The sequence below is a fragment of the Oncorhynchus clarkii genome, chromosome 5 (genome assembly GCF_045791955.1).
Source record: "Oncorhynchus clarkii lewisi isolate Uvic-CL-2024 chromosome 5, UVic_Ocla_1.0, whole genome shotgun sequence".
Classification (NCBI taxonomy): domain Eukaryota; kingdom Metazoa; phylum Chordata; class Actinopteri; order Salmoniformes; family Salmonidae; genus Oncorhynchus; species Oncorhynchus clarkii.
This window is the reverse complement of record NC_092151.1, coordinates 14,142,775-14,160,407: the sequence shown is the minus strand read 5'-3', so window position 1 is coordinate 14,160,407 and position 17,633 is coordinate 14,142,775. Positions and strand designations below refer to the sequence as shown.

The following is a 17,633-nucleotide window of genomic DNA, read 5'->3' as shown; positions in this document are numbered from 1 at the left end:
TCTTGATTTTGAGCATATAAAATAAGCTGAGGTGCTGGGTTGGGGACCAGAGTGATACATATGATGTACACATTACCCGCCTTTCATTCAGAACAATGTAGTGGCTTTTGCCAGCCAGTAGCGACCTTTGCAGGCCGGTGGTGGCCTTTGCCTGCCAGTGTACTGTAGAAATTAACCAGTCTACCGTGACAGGGGTTGCATTTGTGTCTCTGTCCTTGCTGGCTAAACTACAGATATCAGTGATAACCTCTTGAATTTGTACGCCATGTATAAAAATTCCAGAGCAAACTCAGGAAAAGCAGATCCCAGTGAAAAGGCGAAATGCATGGATATGTCTAGAGCAGTGGTTCCCAAACTGGGGTACGCCAAATAAAAATGTATGGTCCTGCACCCCTTCAAACATTCAACCTTCAACCAGGGTCAGCGTACTCTCAAATGTTGTTTTTTCCATCATTGTAAGCCTGCCACACACACTATGTGATACATTGTCCGTAAGCTTGATTTCATTTGCACACAAACAATCATACAATGATGGAAAGACCTGTGTTGTCCTTGTTAATGCAGACAGAAAAGAGCTCCAACTTCTTAATCATAGCCTCAATTTTGTCCCGCACATTGAATATAGTTGCAGAGAGTCCCTGAAATCCTAGATTTAGATCATTCAGGAGAGAAAAAACATCTCCCAGATAGGCCAGTCGTGTGAGAAACCCGTCATTATGCAAGCGGTCAGACAAGTGCAAATGATGGTCAGTAAACAAAACTTCAAGCTTGTCTCTCAATTTAAAATATCATATCAATACTTTGCCCCTTTATAACCAGTGTTATAAAAGCATTACATGGTCGCTGCCCATATCATTGTATAATGCAGAAAATACACGAGAGTTCAGGGGCCTTGCTTTAAGTTAACAAAGTTAACCATTTTCACTGTAGTGTCCAAAACGTCTTTCAAGCTGTCAGGCATTCCCTTGGCAGCAAGAGCCTCTCGGTGGATGCTGCAGTGTACCCAAGTGGAGTCGGGAGAAACTGCGTTCCCACTCCACTAAGTCTCCATGTCATGACTTTTACGCCATCTTGACCACCAAAGTCCATTTGATGTCACAAAGCTGTCCAGTACTTTAAAAATATCCTCTCATGTTGCCCTGGTTTCCAGTAGTTTGCAGAAGAGGATGTCTTCCTTAATTGACCCCCAATAAACGTAACAGACATATACCAGGATCTGTGTCAGGCCCGCCACATCAGTTGACTCATCCAGTTGTAATGCATATAACTCACTGGCTTGTATGCGAAGCAGTAATTGTTTCAAAACATCTCCTGCCATGTCACTGATGCGCCGTGAAACAGTGTTGTTGATGAAGTCATTGTCTGTATAGTTTTTTGGGCCTTTTCCCCAAACATTGTCCCAGACATATCCGTGGCAGCAGGAAGAATTAAGTCCTCCACAATAGTATGGGGCTTGAATGTCCTAGCCACTCAGTAGCTCACCATATAAGACACTTCTAGGCCCTTCTTATGAATGGTATCTGTTGCTTTTGTACATGTCTTACCACTCAAAAGACGTCTTTATTTTTCAAATTGTCATGTTTCGCTTCTAAATGTCTGCGCAAGAGTGAAAGTTTCCCGCGAGAGAGTAACAGTTAATGTGATTGGATGTTAATTATTTGACTAGGCTACCTGTATTTGACATTGTGTTGTTATTTCGCTGAACACTAGATGGTTTAATTACATTTTTGGCAGTGAAACGAGGCTACTCAGGCGAGAAAAAAACCTCACCCAAATGTATAGCCCCGTTGGAAAATATTAATGTACTGTTTGAAAATTTGAAGATATTTTTTGTATTTTTTTTCTTCTAAAATACTATTATTATTATTATTAATTTTTTATGTGAATCACATTTTTATTTGGCGTACCCCAGTTTGGGAATACCTGGTCTAGATCAACCAAAGAAGAATAACCTTACTTGTAGGTGAGGTCAGTCTTGTCCCAGCGCCCCCCAAAGACAACGAAGCGCTTCCGCCGCTGCTTTCCTCCAAAGGTGCCCCCCTTCTGCATGTGGTAGTCCGAGATGCCACTTTGCTTCTGAGTAGGATAGTCTGGAACACCACAGCGAGGCCGATTCCAGATTGACTCTGTGCCATTCCATGACAACACAGTCTCTGGATTGACACCTCCCGACAGGTGCAATTGTTCCTTCAGAGTGTCCTGAGTATGATCGAATCTTGTCGTCTTCTTCAGGCCATATGGGTGAGTCTTCTGAGGCCATCCCTGTGAAAAGAGGTATGTGCAACTAAGTACCAATCAAAGAATGTAAATTAAGCTATTGTTTTGACAAAATCACATACATCTAGGCTACAAAGAAAATGACAAACTAAATCAAATGGAAAATGTAATGAATGTTTTTAGATAGCTGCATGGCAAGACATGGTCATCAGAGTAAATTGCAGCATGGCACATTACTGTAACGTTCTAATAGAGAACCTCAGGAGGAGCTGGGCTTCCGGGACCCAGATAAATCTCCAAGGCATTATTAGTCAATTTCCTCCAGAGAATTTAGAGGGAATTGGTCTGTCAATTGAATGGGTGGAGAGATGATTGGGTGGAGGACAGGGAGGGGTCGGAGGAAGGGGGACGGCTGAACCCTCTCACCACTTTATCCTTGCTCTATCTTTGGCTTCGCTTTATTACAGTTTACTGGTTTCCTAAAAAGCAGCTGTGAAGGCTTGGAAACTTTTCCTTCTCTGGCTTTTTTCTATGGGGGAGGGGATGACAGTTGTAGAGGTGAAATAGGGTGAATTGTAGTTTCTTTCTTGTTTTAACGGTCTTAAAAATGCTTCCGCGTCCGACAGCCCAAGGGTACCCTTTAAAAGCTGTAATTTGTGAACAAGCTATTTTTAAATGGCCATTAAAAGTCTAACATGAGAGGCTTTGATGCAGTGGTGCATTTTCACAAAGGCTTGAAAGACTTGGATGTTGTGATCAGGGACTAGTACACACTACCTTCCTTGCTAAAACTCATATTTCCAAACCTTGCAGATGGACATTAAGAGAGGAATCCCATTTATGTCTATCAGTTGTACGATCTAACATAATAAGTAACCAGGTACACTTCTGTTTTTCAGCCTTTGAATGAGGAAGCCTTCCCTCCTATCTCTCTTCAAGTTATTCTGTAAATTCTGTAACCATTCAATTTTATGTCATGTCTATCTTTAAAAAAAAAATTGATCACAGTGGCACTGACCTTGATGTATGGATAAAACCCCAATTTGGTTAGTAAGTAGCTTAGGCAGCCGATAGTGGGCGCTAAATTTACGCTATCGTCTAGGATTTATGTGCCCAACTGGTAATACACTCGTAGAGTAGGCTGGTTCGTACATAACGCACCCACCGTTCAGGCTGCAAAGGCATCATTTCCCTCCCTTAATGGTGTGCAGTTGGGGGGGAAAAATTAGGAAATAAAATACAGTTTTCCACCACTTAGGATGTTGCACACTGTATTCAGCCAAGGGATTTAAGCAATTGATCTTATGTCATCGTGATGACTATAAACATTTATACTAACATTCCCAATCGGAGGTAAAAAGGATGTGTCATTTATGGGGTGAAAATGCTAACTTGTGTAAGGTAGTAACACAAACGGTCTACATTAAGGAAATTTGCTCAATATAAAATAATTGAATATGTGTCACGACTCCTACCGAAGGTGGCTCCTCTTCCTGTTCGTGCGGCGCTCGGCGGTCATCGTCACCAGTCTACTAGCTGCCACTGATCCCTTTTCCCTTTTCTGTTGGTTTTGTCTTATTGGTTTCACCTGTTTCTTGTTTAGGTTTTTAGTTGGGCTATTTAAGCCGGTAAGGCCCGCCTGCTCTTTGTGCGGGCTTATTTTTCCACTGTGTTTATGTGTGGCAGTGTGTTTCGTTTTGGGTTTTTCTCCAGACTAGTTAGGTACTGTTTTTGGGCCAATCGTGGAAGTGCGCCTGGTATTTGGAGTGTACGATTTTCCCTGTGCTGAAATAAAAGCACTATTCCGTACCTTCTGCCTCCTGCACCTGACTCCGCTCCCACTACGCCTGAGTGCGTCACAATATGGCTAAATAATTCAACATGTTCATTTGAGATAATAGTTTGTGAGTGGGCAACATATACTATTGCAATGACATATATTTCTCACTCATTTAACCATTTAGAGAGTAAAAATAAGCTCTCAAACACAATTTAACCAGGCGCTGTAGACTAGAGCCTCCATAGTATCAGTGCAGCAGCCTGAACATCTGACTCCTACTCTAATATCAAAGTGCAGATACTGTGTTGAAGAATGCTGCAAGAGAAAGCAGCATCAAAAATATTCAAGGGCAGGTGTTCACTTTTCATCCAATATTTTAAAAATAAACAACATAATACCTATTTAATAGACCGCCTATATATCTTTTGCTTTGACACTCAACGTGACAAGACAGTTAGTTCAGATCTTTTGGGGTTCAGCTGATGCAATGAACCGTAGCCAAAAAAGTCTCTATGCAGAACGCAGGTTGACGTTTAATGTCACGAGTCTTGTCCTGGTGGCAGAACTGAGTGATTTCCCCTTCGATAGGCCAGGTGTAAAGTCAAAATTGACTATATTGTAAAAATGTATGAAAACAAAAATTTGCTTTTTGGTCTTAATTTGAGGTTTGGGTTAGGAATTAGGGTTAGCAGTGTGGTTAAGGTTAGGTTTAAAATCATATTTTATGATATTGTGGCTGTGCCAGCTAGTGACCACTCTGCAGAGCTGCCTCCAGAACAAGATTCATGATAAAAAAAATGCTAACTACGGTGAGAACAACCACTCACCAGCAGAGCCAAAATAGCATCTTTGTGAGACTTGGACAAATCTAATAAGAAGAAAACAACCCTCCAGCATGTTGTCAGCTATTCAGTGTGCTCATAACAACCACACGCAGATGAATTAATTACTCATAACTCAGGACCATCAAGAGCTTTGAAATATTTTTGGTCCAATGGGAGTTACAAGTTCCATGCTTATTAGAAACAGGTGACATTGGACCAGATGTCATCCTTATGTGAGGGATGCATGGGTTTGATTTTCCTAGTTGGGTGTGAGTTTCAAAGAAAGGCCCAATATATCATTGTTCAGATTTGCAGACAATAGGCTACATTTACAGGCCTCAACTGACTAAGACAATAGAGAACATAGTACTTGTGCAAGAGAGAAAGCCAAACTCCAGGTCTGCCCCATAAAACTGATGACTGCCCCATTCTGTGTGAAGCATGGTATGCCGCTGAGACCGCTGGCAGATTTACACCAGATGTATTTATCACCTGATAGCAATGTTTTGGTCTGTGATAGCCTGAGATGTGATAGCCTGAGATATGATAACTTTTTGGAGACATCACCCAACTATAGCCTATTGACTTCTATCCTTACTTTACTTTCCTTCACTTAACATTAAGAATACCACATTTGTAGCCAAGTCCCAACTTTGAACCACAGCCGAGAAGGCTTTTACTGTGACCAACCAATAGGTCCCAACCCTCCATTTGGAAAACACTGCCTTAGTTTATTCTGAACCTCTAATGAAAAATATTTCACATATTCAGGGAGATTCAGGGACACCACATCATACTGCACACAGATTGGTTGATGAAATCAGCTGAACTGGCATCAACAGTAGTCCAATAGAACTGACTAAGTGACTGGTTTTAGTCAAGCATGTGGCGGTGGATGTTGGTTTGCATTTCAACAACGGGCTTAAAGATCCAGTGAGGTCGAACAACACAGAACCGCAGTCTGTCAGATGGAAACTGGGGGAAAACCCAGTAAAAGAGAGCTGACATGTCCCTACATGACAGTTCTGGATAGCTGTGTCTTGCTCACCGTGGCAAACCCCAGCTAACGGTGAAACATGACAACAAAATGTGCCCGCCTACAGACCATGGCTCTGGGGGGTAATCTCCCTGGTGGCGTCTGTTGCTATAAAAGGGGCTTTTGTCTATGTCATTCATTCACTAAAAACCTTACCCAGCCCCAATGCCTCCCTCATACCCTGAACACACAGCTGTAGTGAGGGGAACAGGTGTTAGAAAATTCCCTCTCACCCTGATCATAGACAACATCTGGATGTCTGTCTGGTGTACAACAAAGGAGTTTGTCATGAATGTGACTTATGATGCTGTTACCATACCAATCTGAAAACAGTTGGTCTTCAACTGAAACTAGAGCCCGACCGATAGTTTTTTGGGGTCCGATACATATTATGATTTTATGGGGGACAAACTTTACCGATACCGATATATCTGCCGATATACAACAAAAAAACTAAAAAACGTTATGTTGATTTCTTACATTGAGACAATAATGACATATCATGAGAATGGTTGCAAGTGTTCAGATCAGCATGAGATTAACTTTTTTCATCCCATTTATTGAATATCGGCTATCGCTGGAATTATCGGATGATATATCGGTCGGGCTCCCATTGAAATGTAAAGATTGCTTTACTGTAGATTAGAACCAAGGCGTGAAAGTAAGGCGGTACAGTCTGGTACGGCGTCCCGGCAAAATAAATCATGGTGGTACGCAGTACCAGTCAGAGGCATGAAAAATGTGCAAATGGACATGAAAACGGGTGGTATAGCCTACGATCCAAAATGCAACGTGGTTTCGAGAAAAACAGACATTTTCCAAGGCAGCGATGAGTGGCCGACACTGAGCACATACTGCACACAGTATATATATACAGTGCCTTCGGAAAGTATTCAGACCCCTTGACTTTTTCCACATTTTGTTACATTACAGCCTTATTCTAAAATGGATTAAAAATAAAAATAAATCCTCAGCAATCTACACAAAATACCCCATAATGACAACATGGAAACAGGTTTTTAGAAAATTGTGCTAATTTATTAAATTAAAAAAACACATAGATACCTTATTTACATAAGAACTCAGACCCTTTGCTATGTGACTTGAAATTGAGCTCAGGTGCATCCTGTTTCCATTGATCATACTTGAGATGTTTCTACAACTTGATTGGAGTCCACCTGTGGTAAATTCAATTGATTGGACATGATTTGTAAAGGCACACACTTGTCTATATAAGGTCCCACAGTTGACAGTGCATGTCAGAGAAAAAAACAACCCACATGGTCAAAGGAATTGTCTGTAGAGCTCCGAGACAGGATCGTGGCGAGGCACAGATATGGGGAAGGGTAACAAAAAAAATTCTGCAGCATTGAAGGTCCCCAAGAACACCGTGGCCTCCATCATTCTTAAATGAAATAAGTTTGGAACCACCAAGACTCTTCCCAGAGCTGGCCGCCCAGCCAAACTGAGCAATCAGGGGAGAAGGGTCTTTGTTAGGGAGGTGACCAAGAACCCGAAGGTCACTCTGACAGAGCTCTAGAGTTCCTCTGTGGAGATGGGAGAACCTTTCAGAAGGACAACCATCTCTGCAGCACTCCACCAATCAGGTCTTTATGGTAGAGTGGCCAGAAGGAAGCCACTCCTCAATAAAAGGCACATGACAGCCCGATTTGAGTTTGCCAAAAGGCACCTAAATACTCTCAAACCACGAGAAACAAGATCCTCTGGTCTGATGAAACCAATATTGATCTCTGTGGCCTGAATGCTAAGCGGCATGTTTCGAGGAAACCTGGCACCATTCCCACGGTGAGGCATGGTGGTGGCATCATGCTGTGGGAGTGTTTTTCAGCACCATGGACTGGGAGACAAGTCAGGATCGAGGGAAAGATGAACGGAGCAAAGAGAGTTCCTTGATGAATACCTGTCTCCAGAGCACTTAGGACCTCAGACTTGGGCGTAGGTTCACCTTCCAACAGGACAATGACCCTAATCACACAACCAAGACATTTCAGGAATGGCTTCGGGACAAGTCTCTGAATGTCCTTGAGTGGCCCAGCCAGAGCCCGGACTTGACCCCGATCAAATATCTCTGGAGAGACATAAAAATAGCTGTGCAGCAACGCTCCCCATCCAACCTGACAGAGCTTGAGAGGATCTGCAAAGAAGAATGGGAGAAACTCTCCAAATACCAGTGTGACAAGCTTATAGCGTCATACCCAAGAAGACTCGAGACTGTAATCGCTGCCAAAGATGCTTCAACAAAGTACTGAGTAAATGGTCTGAATACTTATGTAAATGTAATATTTCAGTTTTTAAATAAATTTGCTACATTTCTAAAAAACAGTTTTTGCTTTGTCATTATGTATAATTGTGTGTAGTAGATTGATGAGGGAAAATTTTTATAAATTTTAGATTAAGGCTGTAACGTAACAAAATGTGGAAAAAGTCAAGGAGTCTGAATACTTTTCCGAATGCACTGTATGAGCACTATCCCCACTAACTCAGACACCCTTTGGTAGATAACAAGTAGGCCATAAAGATAAAGAATGTGCACGCTGGAGGAAATCCATCGAGGATAAATATTTATACACAACGAGCCCCAGAGACCTGCATTCTGCACGCCTTGAGAGGTTGTACACACAAACTAAGTGATTACACTGAGTGAAGAAATGGTTTAGCAGGAAGAGGATGAGGATGTAATATGATGGGAAATGAGAGAAAGAAAGAGGCATTGACAGTGGTGTATCTAAGTTGCTTTGTTAGAGAAGAATGAATTGGTTGCAACACCAAAGACCACTGCTTAGGAGAATTATTTTGATGGCAGGTCTCGCTTGGGGTGAAGAGATTCCTCAAATCGTCAAATCAATGTTAGACATTGGGTTCTGGCTCACTAGTCTGTGTGTCTCAAAGGAAACAATGAAAGAATTCAATACAAAAAGGTTTGAAAACTAATTCTGTAGTGTAGATTCATCTCATGAGTGAACGTTCCAACAACTTCAGGGAATATTTTAAGAGCTCTCTGGTGAACTCACAGTTCTGTCTATGTTGCCACACTACGTCAGACTACTCCAACAGACCCATTTTGGAACCTTGACTTAAGTACTTATCCTGCTTTCAATGGCTTGAATTGTAAACTACATGTAAGTATCTCACGAAGTCTCTCAAGCTTTACGGTTCAGTCTCTGAAAAATTATGGGATACGAATGTAGACTTGCTAAGTTCCAGTATAGCACCTCTTGAGCTTAAATTACAGTATCTACACAAGCATCTACATGTTCAGATACCACTAGATAATTCTCAGAAGCATTTCTTTCAAAGCGGAGCTGCCAGCGTTGCTTTCAACCATACTTCTTTCTCAATTGACAGGTTTTTAAGGAGCGTCGGCATGCTCCCCTTTAGTCATATGTCTGTGACTGCCCTCTGACCATTAATCTATGCTTTGCCATGGTAACCTTTGTCTGTTTATCATTCAGTCGAAATCAGCAAAGTTATTTGAAAAGAAAGTACCCACTCTGTTTGTAGACTATAACATACACTACATGACCAAAAGTTTGTGGACACCTGTTTGTCGAACATTTCATTCCAAAATCATGGGCATTAATATGGTGTTGGTCCCCCCTTTGCTGCTATAACAGCTTCCACTCTTCTGGGAAGGCTTCCACAAGATGTTGGAACATTGCTGAGTGAACGAGCTTCCATTCAGCCACAAGAGCATTAGTGAGGTCGGGCCCCTGATGTTGCGCGATTAGGACTGGCTCGCAGTCGGCTTTCCAATTCATCTCAAAGGTGTTCAATGGGGTTGAGGTCAGGGCTCTGTACAGGCCAGTCATGTTCTTTTACACTGATCTCAACAAACCATTTCTGTATGCTGAAACAGGATAGGGCCTTTCCCAAACTGTTGCCACAAAGTTGGAAGCACAGAATCGTCTAGAATGTCATTGTATGCTGTAGTGTTAAGATTTACCTTCACTGGACGAAGAGGCCTAGCCCAACCATGAAAAACAGCCCCAGACCATTATTCCTCCTCCACCAAACTTTACAGTTGGCACTATGCATTCGAGCGGGTAGCGTTCTCCTTGCATCCGCCAAACCCAGATTTGTCCGTCGGACTGCCAGATGGTGAAGCAATTCATCACTCCAGAGAACCCGTTTCCACTGCTCCAGAGTCCAAGGGTGGCGAGCTTTACACCACTCCAGCCGACTCTTGGCAATGCGCATGGTGATCTTAGGCTTGTGTGAGGCTGCTCGGCCATGGAAACACATTTCATGAAGCTCCCAACAAACAATTCTGGTTCTAGGGCCTCCCGAGTGGCACAGTGTTCTAAGGCATTGCATCACAGTGCTTGAGGTTTCACTACCGACCTGGGTTTGATCCCAGGCTGTATCACAACCAGCTGTGACCGGGAGTTGGTGGGGGGGGGGGCCTTTACTTGGCTCATCGCACTCTGGCGGGACAGGTGCCTGCAGGTTGACTTTGGTCATCAGTTGAACAGTGTTTCCTCCAGCACATTGGTGTGGGTGGGCATAAAGAACCGGGTCACGTTTTGGAGGACGCGTGGCTCAACCTTCACCTCTCCTGAGCCCATTGGGGAGTTGCAGCAATAAGACAAGATCAAAAAGGGAGTAAAATATTAAAATATACTCAGTTCCAATCAAAAGTTCAGACACCTACTCATTCAATGTTTTTTCTTTATCTTCACCATTTTCTACATTGTAGAATAATAGTGAAGACATCAAAACTATGAAATAACACATATGGAATCATGTAGTAACCAAAAAATAGTTAAACAAATCAAAATATATTTATATTTTAGATACTTCAAAGTAGCCACCCTTTGCCTTGATGACAGCTTTGCCCACTCTTGGCATTCTCTCAACTAGCTTCACCTGGAATAGTTTTACAACAGTCTTGAAGGAGTTCCCACATACGCTGAGCACTTGTTGGCTGCTTTTCCTTCACTCTGTGGTCCAACTATTCCCAAAACATCTCAATTTGGTTGAGGTCGGGTGATTGTAGAGGCCAGGTCATCTGATGCAGCACTCCATCACTCTCCTTCTTGATCAAATGGCCCTTACACAGCCTGTGTTGGGTCATTGTCCTGTTGAAAAACAAATGATAGTCCCACTAAGCTAAAACCAGATGGGATGGCGTATCGCTGCGGAATGCTGTAGTAGCCATGCTGGTTAAGTGTGTCTTGAGTTCTAAATAAATCACTGACAGTGTCACCAGCAAAGCAACCCCACACCATCACACCTCCTCCTCCCTGCTTCACGGTGGGAACCACACATGCAGAGATTATCCGTTCACCTAGTCTACATCTCAAAGACACGGCGGGGTTGGAACCAAAAATTCCAAATTTGGACTCATCAGACCAAAGGACAGATTTCCACCGATCTAATGTCCATTGCTCATGTTTCTTGGCCCAAGCAAGTTTCTTCTTCTTATTGGTGTCATTTAGTAGTGTTTTTTCTATGGAGATTGCATGGCTGTGTGCTTGATTTTATACACCTGTCAGCAACTGGTGTGGCTTACATAGCCAAATCCACTAGGGCTGTCCACATACTTTTGTATTTATAGTGTATGTGCATGGTATGCAAGGAAAACTTGAACGCAAATGTCGCTTTATATTTGGTGGTCATATTTGCATAAAAACAACTTAACTGTATCCCTACCGACTATACTATTGACAGTCACTTTGATTCCAACCAACTGCACTCTCAGATGCTTTTGGGGGTGCCTTTTCTGGCAGCACAAAGGGAAGTTGTGATAGAGAAGAACGCACAATGGAAGACCCGACGGAGGTGAACCGGCTCTCTCAGCGCAGCAGCTATCTTGTTCTTTCCCTTTTCCCTGTGTCAGCAGACATAGGGGTTTGTTATCCTGCACCAGATGCCAGATGACTTGCCTCAGCCTGCATAATCTCCCTCTCTCGTGCTTTGTCAACAGCAGGGAACAAATTGACTGCATGCACCACTGACACACACTATCTAGGGCGGCAGGTAGCCTAGTGGTTAGAGCATTAGGCAAGTAACCAAAAGGTCACTCGTTTGAATACCTGAGCTGTCAATGTGAAGAATTTGCTGATGTGTCCTTGAGCAAGTCACTTAAACCTAATTTTCTCCAGTGGCACCGTACTACTATGGCTGATCCTGTAAAACAACACATTTCACGGCACCTATCCGGTGTATGGATACTTTTACTTCAGTTCGGACCCTAGTACATAAGTATTTTTCACCTGAATGGTCTGAAGCATTCCAAACCACTCCCACACCCTTTCAATATAAACAAATCCAAGTTCTTATGTTAGCTCTCTCTCAGCAAAGAGCAACTTGATGCTGTCGCCAACTGTGCAGAGCCCAGCGCCAATCTGAAATGTGTATCCAAGAGGCAAGCGTTGTGTGTAGGGTTTCTCCTTTGTCATGTCTGTCCACCAATTGGAAAGATTGAGGGCTGTCAATGTCTTACAAATCATAGAGAATGTAGGTTGCATCCTAAGTATTCATACAATTGTCACGTATACTCCCTCTCAGGCCTCTAGGTAATCAAGCTGCTGATTATCCCACGCACCTGCGTCTCATGACACTCACCTGGACTCCATCACCTCCTTGATTATCTTCCCTATATCTGTCACTCCCCTTGGTTCTTTCCTCAGGTGTTATTAACTCTGTTTTCATGTCGGGGCGTTGGTTGTGTTTCGTGTTCATTGTTTCTTTTATTTCTTACAACACTCACTCCCTGAACTTGCGTCCCGACTCTCAGTGCACTCGTTACAACAATGGCATACAAGCTCTGTCAACATTTCACTCTGGTCACCTTCAGCCTCCCCCACAGACATAGGCACACACACCTTTTAGAGAAACTACACGTTCTCCTGAATATCTAAATCTAGCGGTAATGGGGTGGCAATTAGGCTAACAGTTAAGAGCGTTGGCCAGTAATTAAAAAGTCACTGGTTTGAATCCCTGAACCGACAAGGTGAACAATCTATGTGCCCTTGAGCAAGGCACTTAATCTGATCCTAATTGCTCCTGTAAATTGCTCTGGATAAAAGCATATGCTAAATAACTGAAATGTAAATGAAACCTAAGTTGAAACCCATGTTTCAAGAGAGCATGGGCTTAACATATTAGGCTATTTCAACACCAGTTGATTGACATGCAGCCAATAATAAAAAATAGTAAAAACCACTGATCATGCATACAGTGCCTTCAGAAAGTATTCACACCCCTTGACTTTTTACACATTTTGTTGTGTTAAGCCTACATTTAAAATGTATTAAATGTAGATGTTTTTTGTCACTGGCCTACACACAATATCCCATAATGTAAAAGTTGAATGATGTTTTTCAAACATTGGAAAAATTAATTAAAAATGAAAAGCCGAAATGTCTTGAGCCAGGGCACGAGTGGTGCAGATGTCTAAGGCACTGCATCTCAGTGCTAGAGGTGTCATTACAGACCCTAGTTCAATCCTGTGCTGTATCACAACCAGACGTGATTGGGACTTCCATAGGGCAGCGCACAATTGGCCCAGCGTCGTTAAGGTTTGGCCGTCATTGTAAATAAGAATTAGTATTCCACCCCTTTGTTATGGCAAGCCAAAATAAGTTCACAAGTCACATAATAAGTTACATGGACTCTGTGTGCAATAATAGTGTTTAACATGATTTTTGAATGACTGCCTCATCTATGTAGCCCATACATACAATTATCTGTAAGGTCCCTCAGTTGAGCAGTGAATTTCCAACAAAGATTCAATTACAAAGACCAGGGAGGTATTCCAATGCCTCGCAAAGAAGGACACGTATTGGTAGATGGGTAAAAAATGAAAAAAAAAAACAGACATTGAATATCACTTTGAGCATGGTGAAGTTATTAATTACACTTTGGATGGTGTATAAAGGTGTCTTTCCTAACTCTGTTGCCGGAGAGGAAGGAAACCGCTCGGGATTTCACCAATGGTGACTTTATGTAACGTGTGCGCTGGGAGTCGGGAAGCAAGTTCAGGGAGTGAGTGTTTTAATAAATAAACGTAACATAATACAGAACAAGAAAACACAAAGAACGCACAGACATAACAATGACGCCTGGGCAAGGAACCAAAGGGAGTGACATATAGGGCAGGTAATCAAGGCGGTGATGGAGTCCAGGTGGGTGTCATAATGTGCTGATTCACGTAACGATGGTGACAGGTGTGCGCCATAACGAGCAGCCTGGTGACCTAGAGGCCGGAGAGGGAGCACACGTGACACTTTAAAACAGTTACATAGTTTAATGGCTGTGATAGGAGAAAACTGAGGATGGATCAACAACATGGTAGTTACTCAACAATACTAACCTAATTGACAAAGTGAAAAGAAGGAAGCCTGTATAGAATAAAAATATTCCAAAACATGCATCCTGTTTGCAGCAAGGCATTAAAGTAATACTGGAAAAAAATGTGGCAAAGCAATTCCCTTTTTGTCCTGAATACAAAGTGTTATGTTTGGGGTAAATCCATTACAACACATTACTGAGTACCACTCTCCATATTTTCAAGCATAGTGGTGGCTGCATCATGTTATGGGTATGCTTGTTATCGTTCAGGACTGGGAGTTTTTCAGGATACATTTTTTTTTACAGAATGCAGCTAAGCACAGGCAAAATCCTAGAGGAAAAGCTAGTTTAGTCTGCTTTCCACCAGACACTGGAAGATGAAATCAACTTTCAGCAGGACAATAACCTAAAACACAAGGCCAAGACAGTGAATGTTCCTGATTGGCCAAGTTACAGTTTGACTTAAATCTACTTCAAAACTTATGGCAAGCAGTGGCGACCCGTCATTTGAGCTCCACACCTTTAGTTAATTTTTTTTAATGCAAAATCAAAAATGGGGGGTGGGGGCTTCCCTGTTTTGCTTGTTATTTTAGCATTAATATGTGTCACATATCAGTTTGCAAACAATGTAAAAAATAAAATAAAAAACGTTATTGAATTGATAAAGCCGCATACAAACATGGTCTCTTGTTTGCTTTCTTGAGTAAGGCAGCTAGCTCAGTGATTTAGCTCACTCTAGCTCAGTGATTTCTGTGGTGGTGGGGCTAGCCAGCAGACAATACAGAGTGTTGCCCCTGTTTGGCTCAGTTTTCTGTTATGATTGGCTCAGTTTTCTGTCACTCATAGAACAGTACTCATTCCCAATTCTAAGGTTAGAGCTCGAAAAATGTTGCCCCTTGGGTTCTGCCATAGTTATATTAGAAGTGCCCATCCAAGAAGGCTCAAGGTCATTGGCCACAGAATGACATCAAATCACGTTATATGTACAGTAGCTTTGATTGGACTGATCATGTCAATATCATACTTTCAACATCTTAGCTAGCAAGCTAGCAGTCCTCACCATGAATCAAGTCGACAATCAAATATTTTTCATATGAAGAGAAATTAGAGATAAAACGTATTGGTGCTAATCGGCCATTGGACATAAACATTGGTTGGAAATCGCAAATCCAACAATGAGTGGTTTGGGAAGGAATCAGTGGCTAACTGTGAGTTCACGACAACTGGGAACTCGGGAAAACGAGCTAAGACTGGGAAAAGTCACTCAACGGGTCACTCAATTGTAAATCCGGCATCTTTCTCTTTGATTACAACATTTTCCCATTTTCCCGCCTCGCAACTTTCCTGTTCAAGCACATCACAACAACGTGAGTCCAAAAATGGATATGCTGCTTCATAAATTATGTAGGATGCCAGATAGTATTACTTTCTTAACTACAGTATACACATATAAGTGTATGTTGTGTAGTAAACTGTTAATAGCCCATGTGCCTCACCCTAATAATTTGGTCTATTTTCACCAACGCGGTATTGTAAACACATCGTTCGTGACCGGTGTATGCTTGTTTGCCTATAAATTGTTTTAGATAAATGTAATAATCGAATATTCTAAGAGATTGTATTGTCTGTTTATGTGTAAGAACGACCCATGTTCTGAATTATGTCGCTGTACGTTTAAAAAGTGCTGAACAAATATATTGACTAACTGTTGCGTCCGTCGTCTCGCTCATTAATGTCATAATCGAAATTACGGATTGCCTCTTATCCGCTTGTCGTCCCCTTATACCATAGCTTGTACATCTCAATTGTCATTAGAAACCACATTAAGCAAGTCAGCCATATCAGCTATGTTTTTTTAAAGGCAGTAAATGAGGCTGAATGAACTGTAGCAGTGGTAAGGTGTTGGGACTGCTGTTGGGACAGCTTTATGTAGGCCCTAACAGTTTGTGGGCACCGTTTGTCACCGTTATAGTGCAACTGGTGTTATTGTTTAGTGTTGTGTTATGGCTTTGCTGGCATCCATCCCAAATGTTTTGGTTTTCCCCACGACAATTTACACGCTAAAATCTCCACTGATGGCAAGACCTGTAAATGGTTGCCTAGCAATGATCAACAACCAATTTAACAGAGTTTAAATAATTTTGAAAAGAATAATGCACAAATATTGCACAATCCAGATGTGGAAAGCTCTTAGAAACGTAAAAACTCACAGCTGTAATCGCTGCCAAAGGTGCTTCTACAAAGTATTGACTCAGGGGTGTGAATACTTGTGTCAATTAGATATTTCTGTATTTAATTCTCAATAAATGTGCAAACATTTCTAAAAACATGTTTTCACTTTTTCATTTCGAACTCAGGCTGTAACACTCCAAAATGTGGAACAAGTCAAGGGGTATGAATACTTTCTGCTGGCACTCTACCTGTAAATTGTTGCGGAACAAAGTTACTGATTTAGAACAAACACTCTTCCACAAGTAAACGGCGCTCATTGTGTGCATATACATAATTTCAACGTCTAGTTTTGATTTACATTATGAAGTTAAAAGTTTGGTCAAAAAATGACCTTTTGCAAATCCAAATAAGTTTTCCACATCAACGTCATCACATAGCATTTTTGTTGTTGAAATTACATGGAAACAACGTTGATTCAACCATTTTTTCCCCCAGTGGGTAGGCTACTCTCTTTCTTCTGATCTCTCTCTCTCGCTTTCTCTCTCAAAAGGATAACACACGCACACACACACACAGTGAGTCTGGACCCACATACTCCATAACTTCGACTCATAAAACGCTCTTGCTCTGTAAAATGTCAAATAATTCCACATCATCTACATTTATATCGTCACTCACCGCCGCGGCTTTGTACCTGTTGCTGGCTCTCCACTCCGGTACTGGCAGAGAATGAATGCAGAGCAAGAGGTGCAACGCAAAGATGCTACAGAAAAACCAAAGAGACGGCATCATCTTTTGATTCGGAGCGGACTCGCAGTTTGACCGCGCTTGAGCACACCTTGGGTATAGAGAGGGCGGAGGATGTGAGCGGGATGAAGTGGAGTCAGTGAATGACGGAGATGTGTCTCATAGGGGGATTTTATACTCGCTTATTTCTTTGTTCTCTTTCTTCAAATTACACTTTTTTATGGGCCTCAGTGGCAAGCCAAGTACACAGGCGCTCACGTGATTTAACCCGTTTCCCGCTGCATCAATGCCCATGTGCAAGAAGCCTTGCCTTGTAAATCCCTTTCAGAACTCTGACCTGACAGATCCTAGTGTTAGGGGTATAGGCATAAACTAGGGGTATAGGCATAAACTCGGCTAATGTGGTCTTTAGGCGCAGAGTAAATCATTAGGGGTTGATAGGTTGGTCACATATGTAATTCATAACATGTTTATTAATCTTCATTTATAGGCAACTTTGATTGAGATTTATTTTAATAACTCAAGATGGTTACATGCAAAG

General features: G+C 42.0%; 1 protein-coding gene across 1 annotated transcript in view; it reads right to left on the bottom strand.

Moving 5' to 3' along the window:
* The window catches only part of LOC139409857 (matrix metallopeptidase 11b), a 33,546-nt gene extending 16,347 nt beyond the window's left edge, over positions 1-17,199 (bottom strand). The window contains exons 1-2 of the mRNA XM_071155247.1: positions 17,024-17,199; positions 1,958-2,262 (exon numbers count right to left, since the gene is read on the bottom strand). Coding sequence (XP_071011348.1) covers positions 1,958-2,262; positions 17,024-17,137 — 419 coding nt within the window. The 5' untranslated portion in view covers positions 17,138-17,199. The remainder of the gene's footprint in view (positions 1-1,957; positions 2,263-17,023) is intronic.
* Positions 17,200-17,633: the final 434 nt, after the last annotated feature.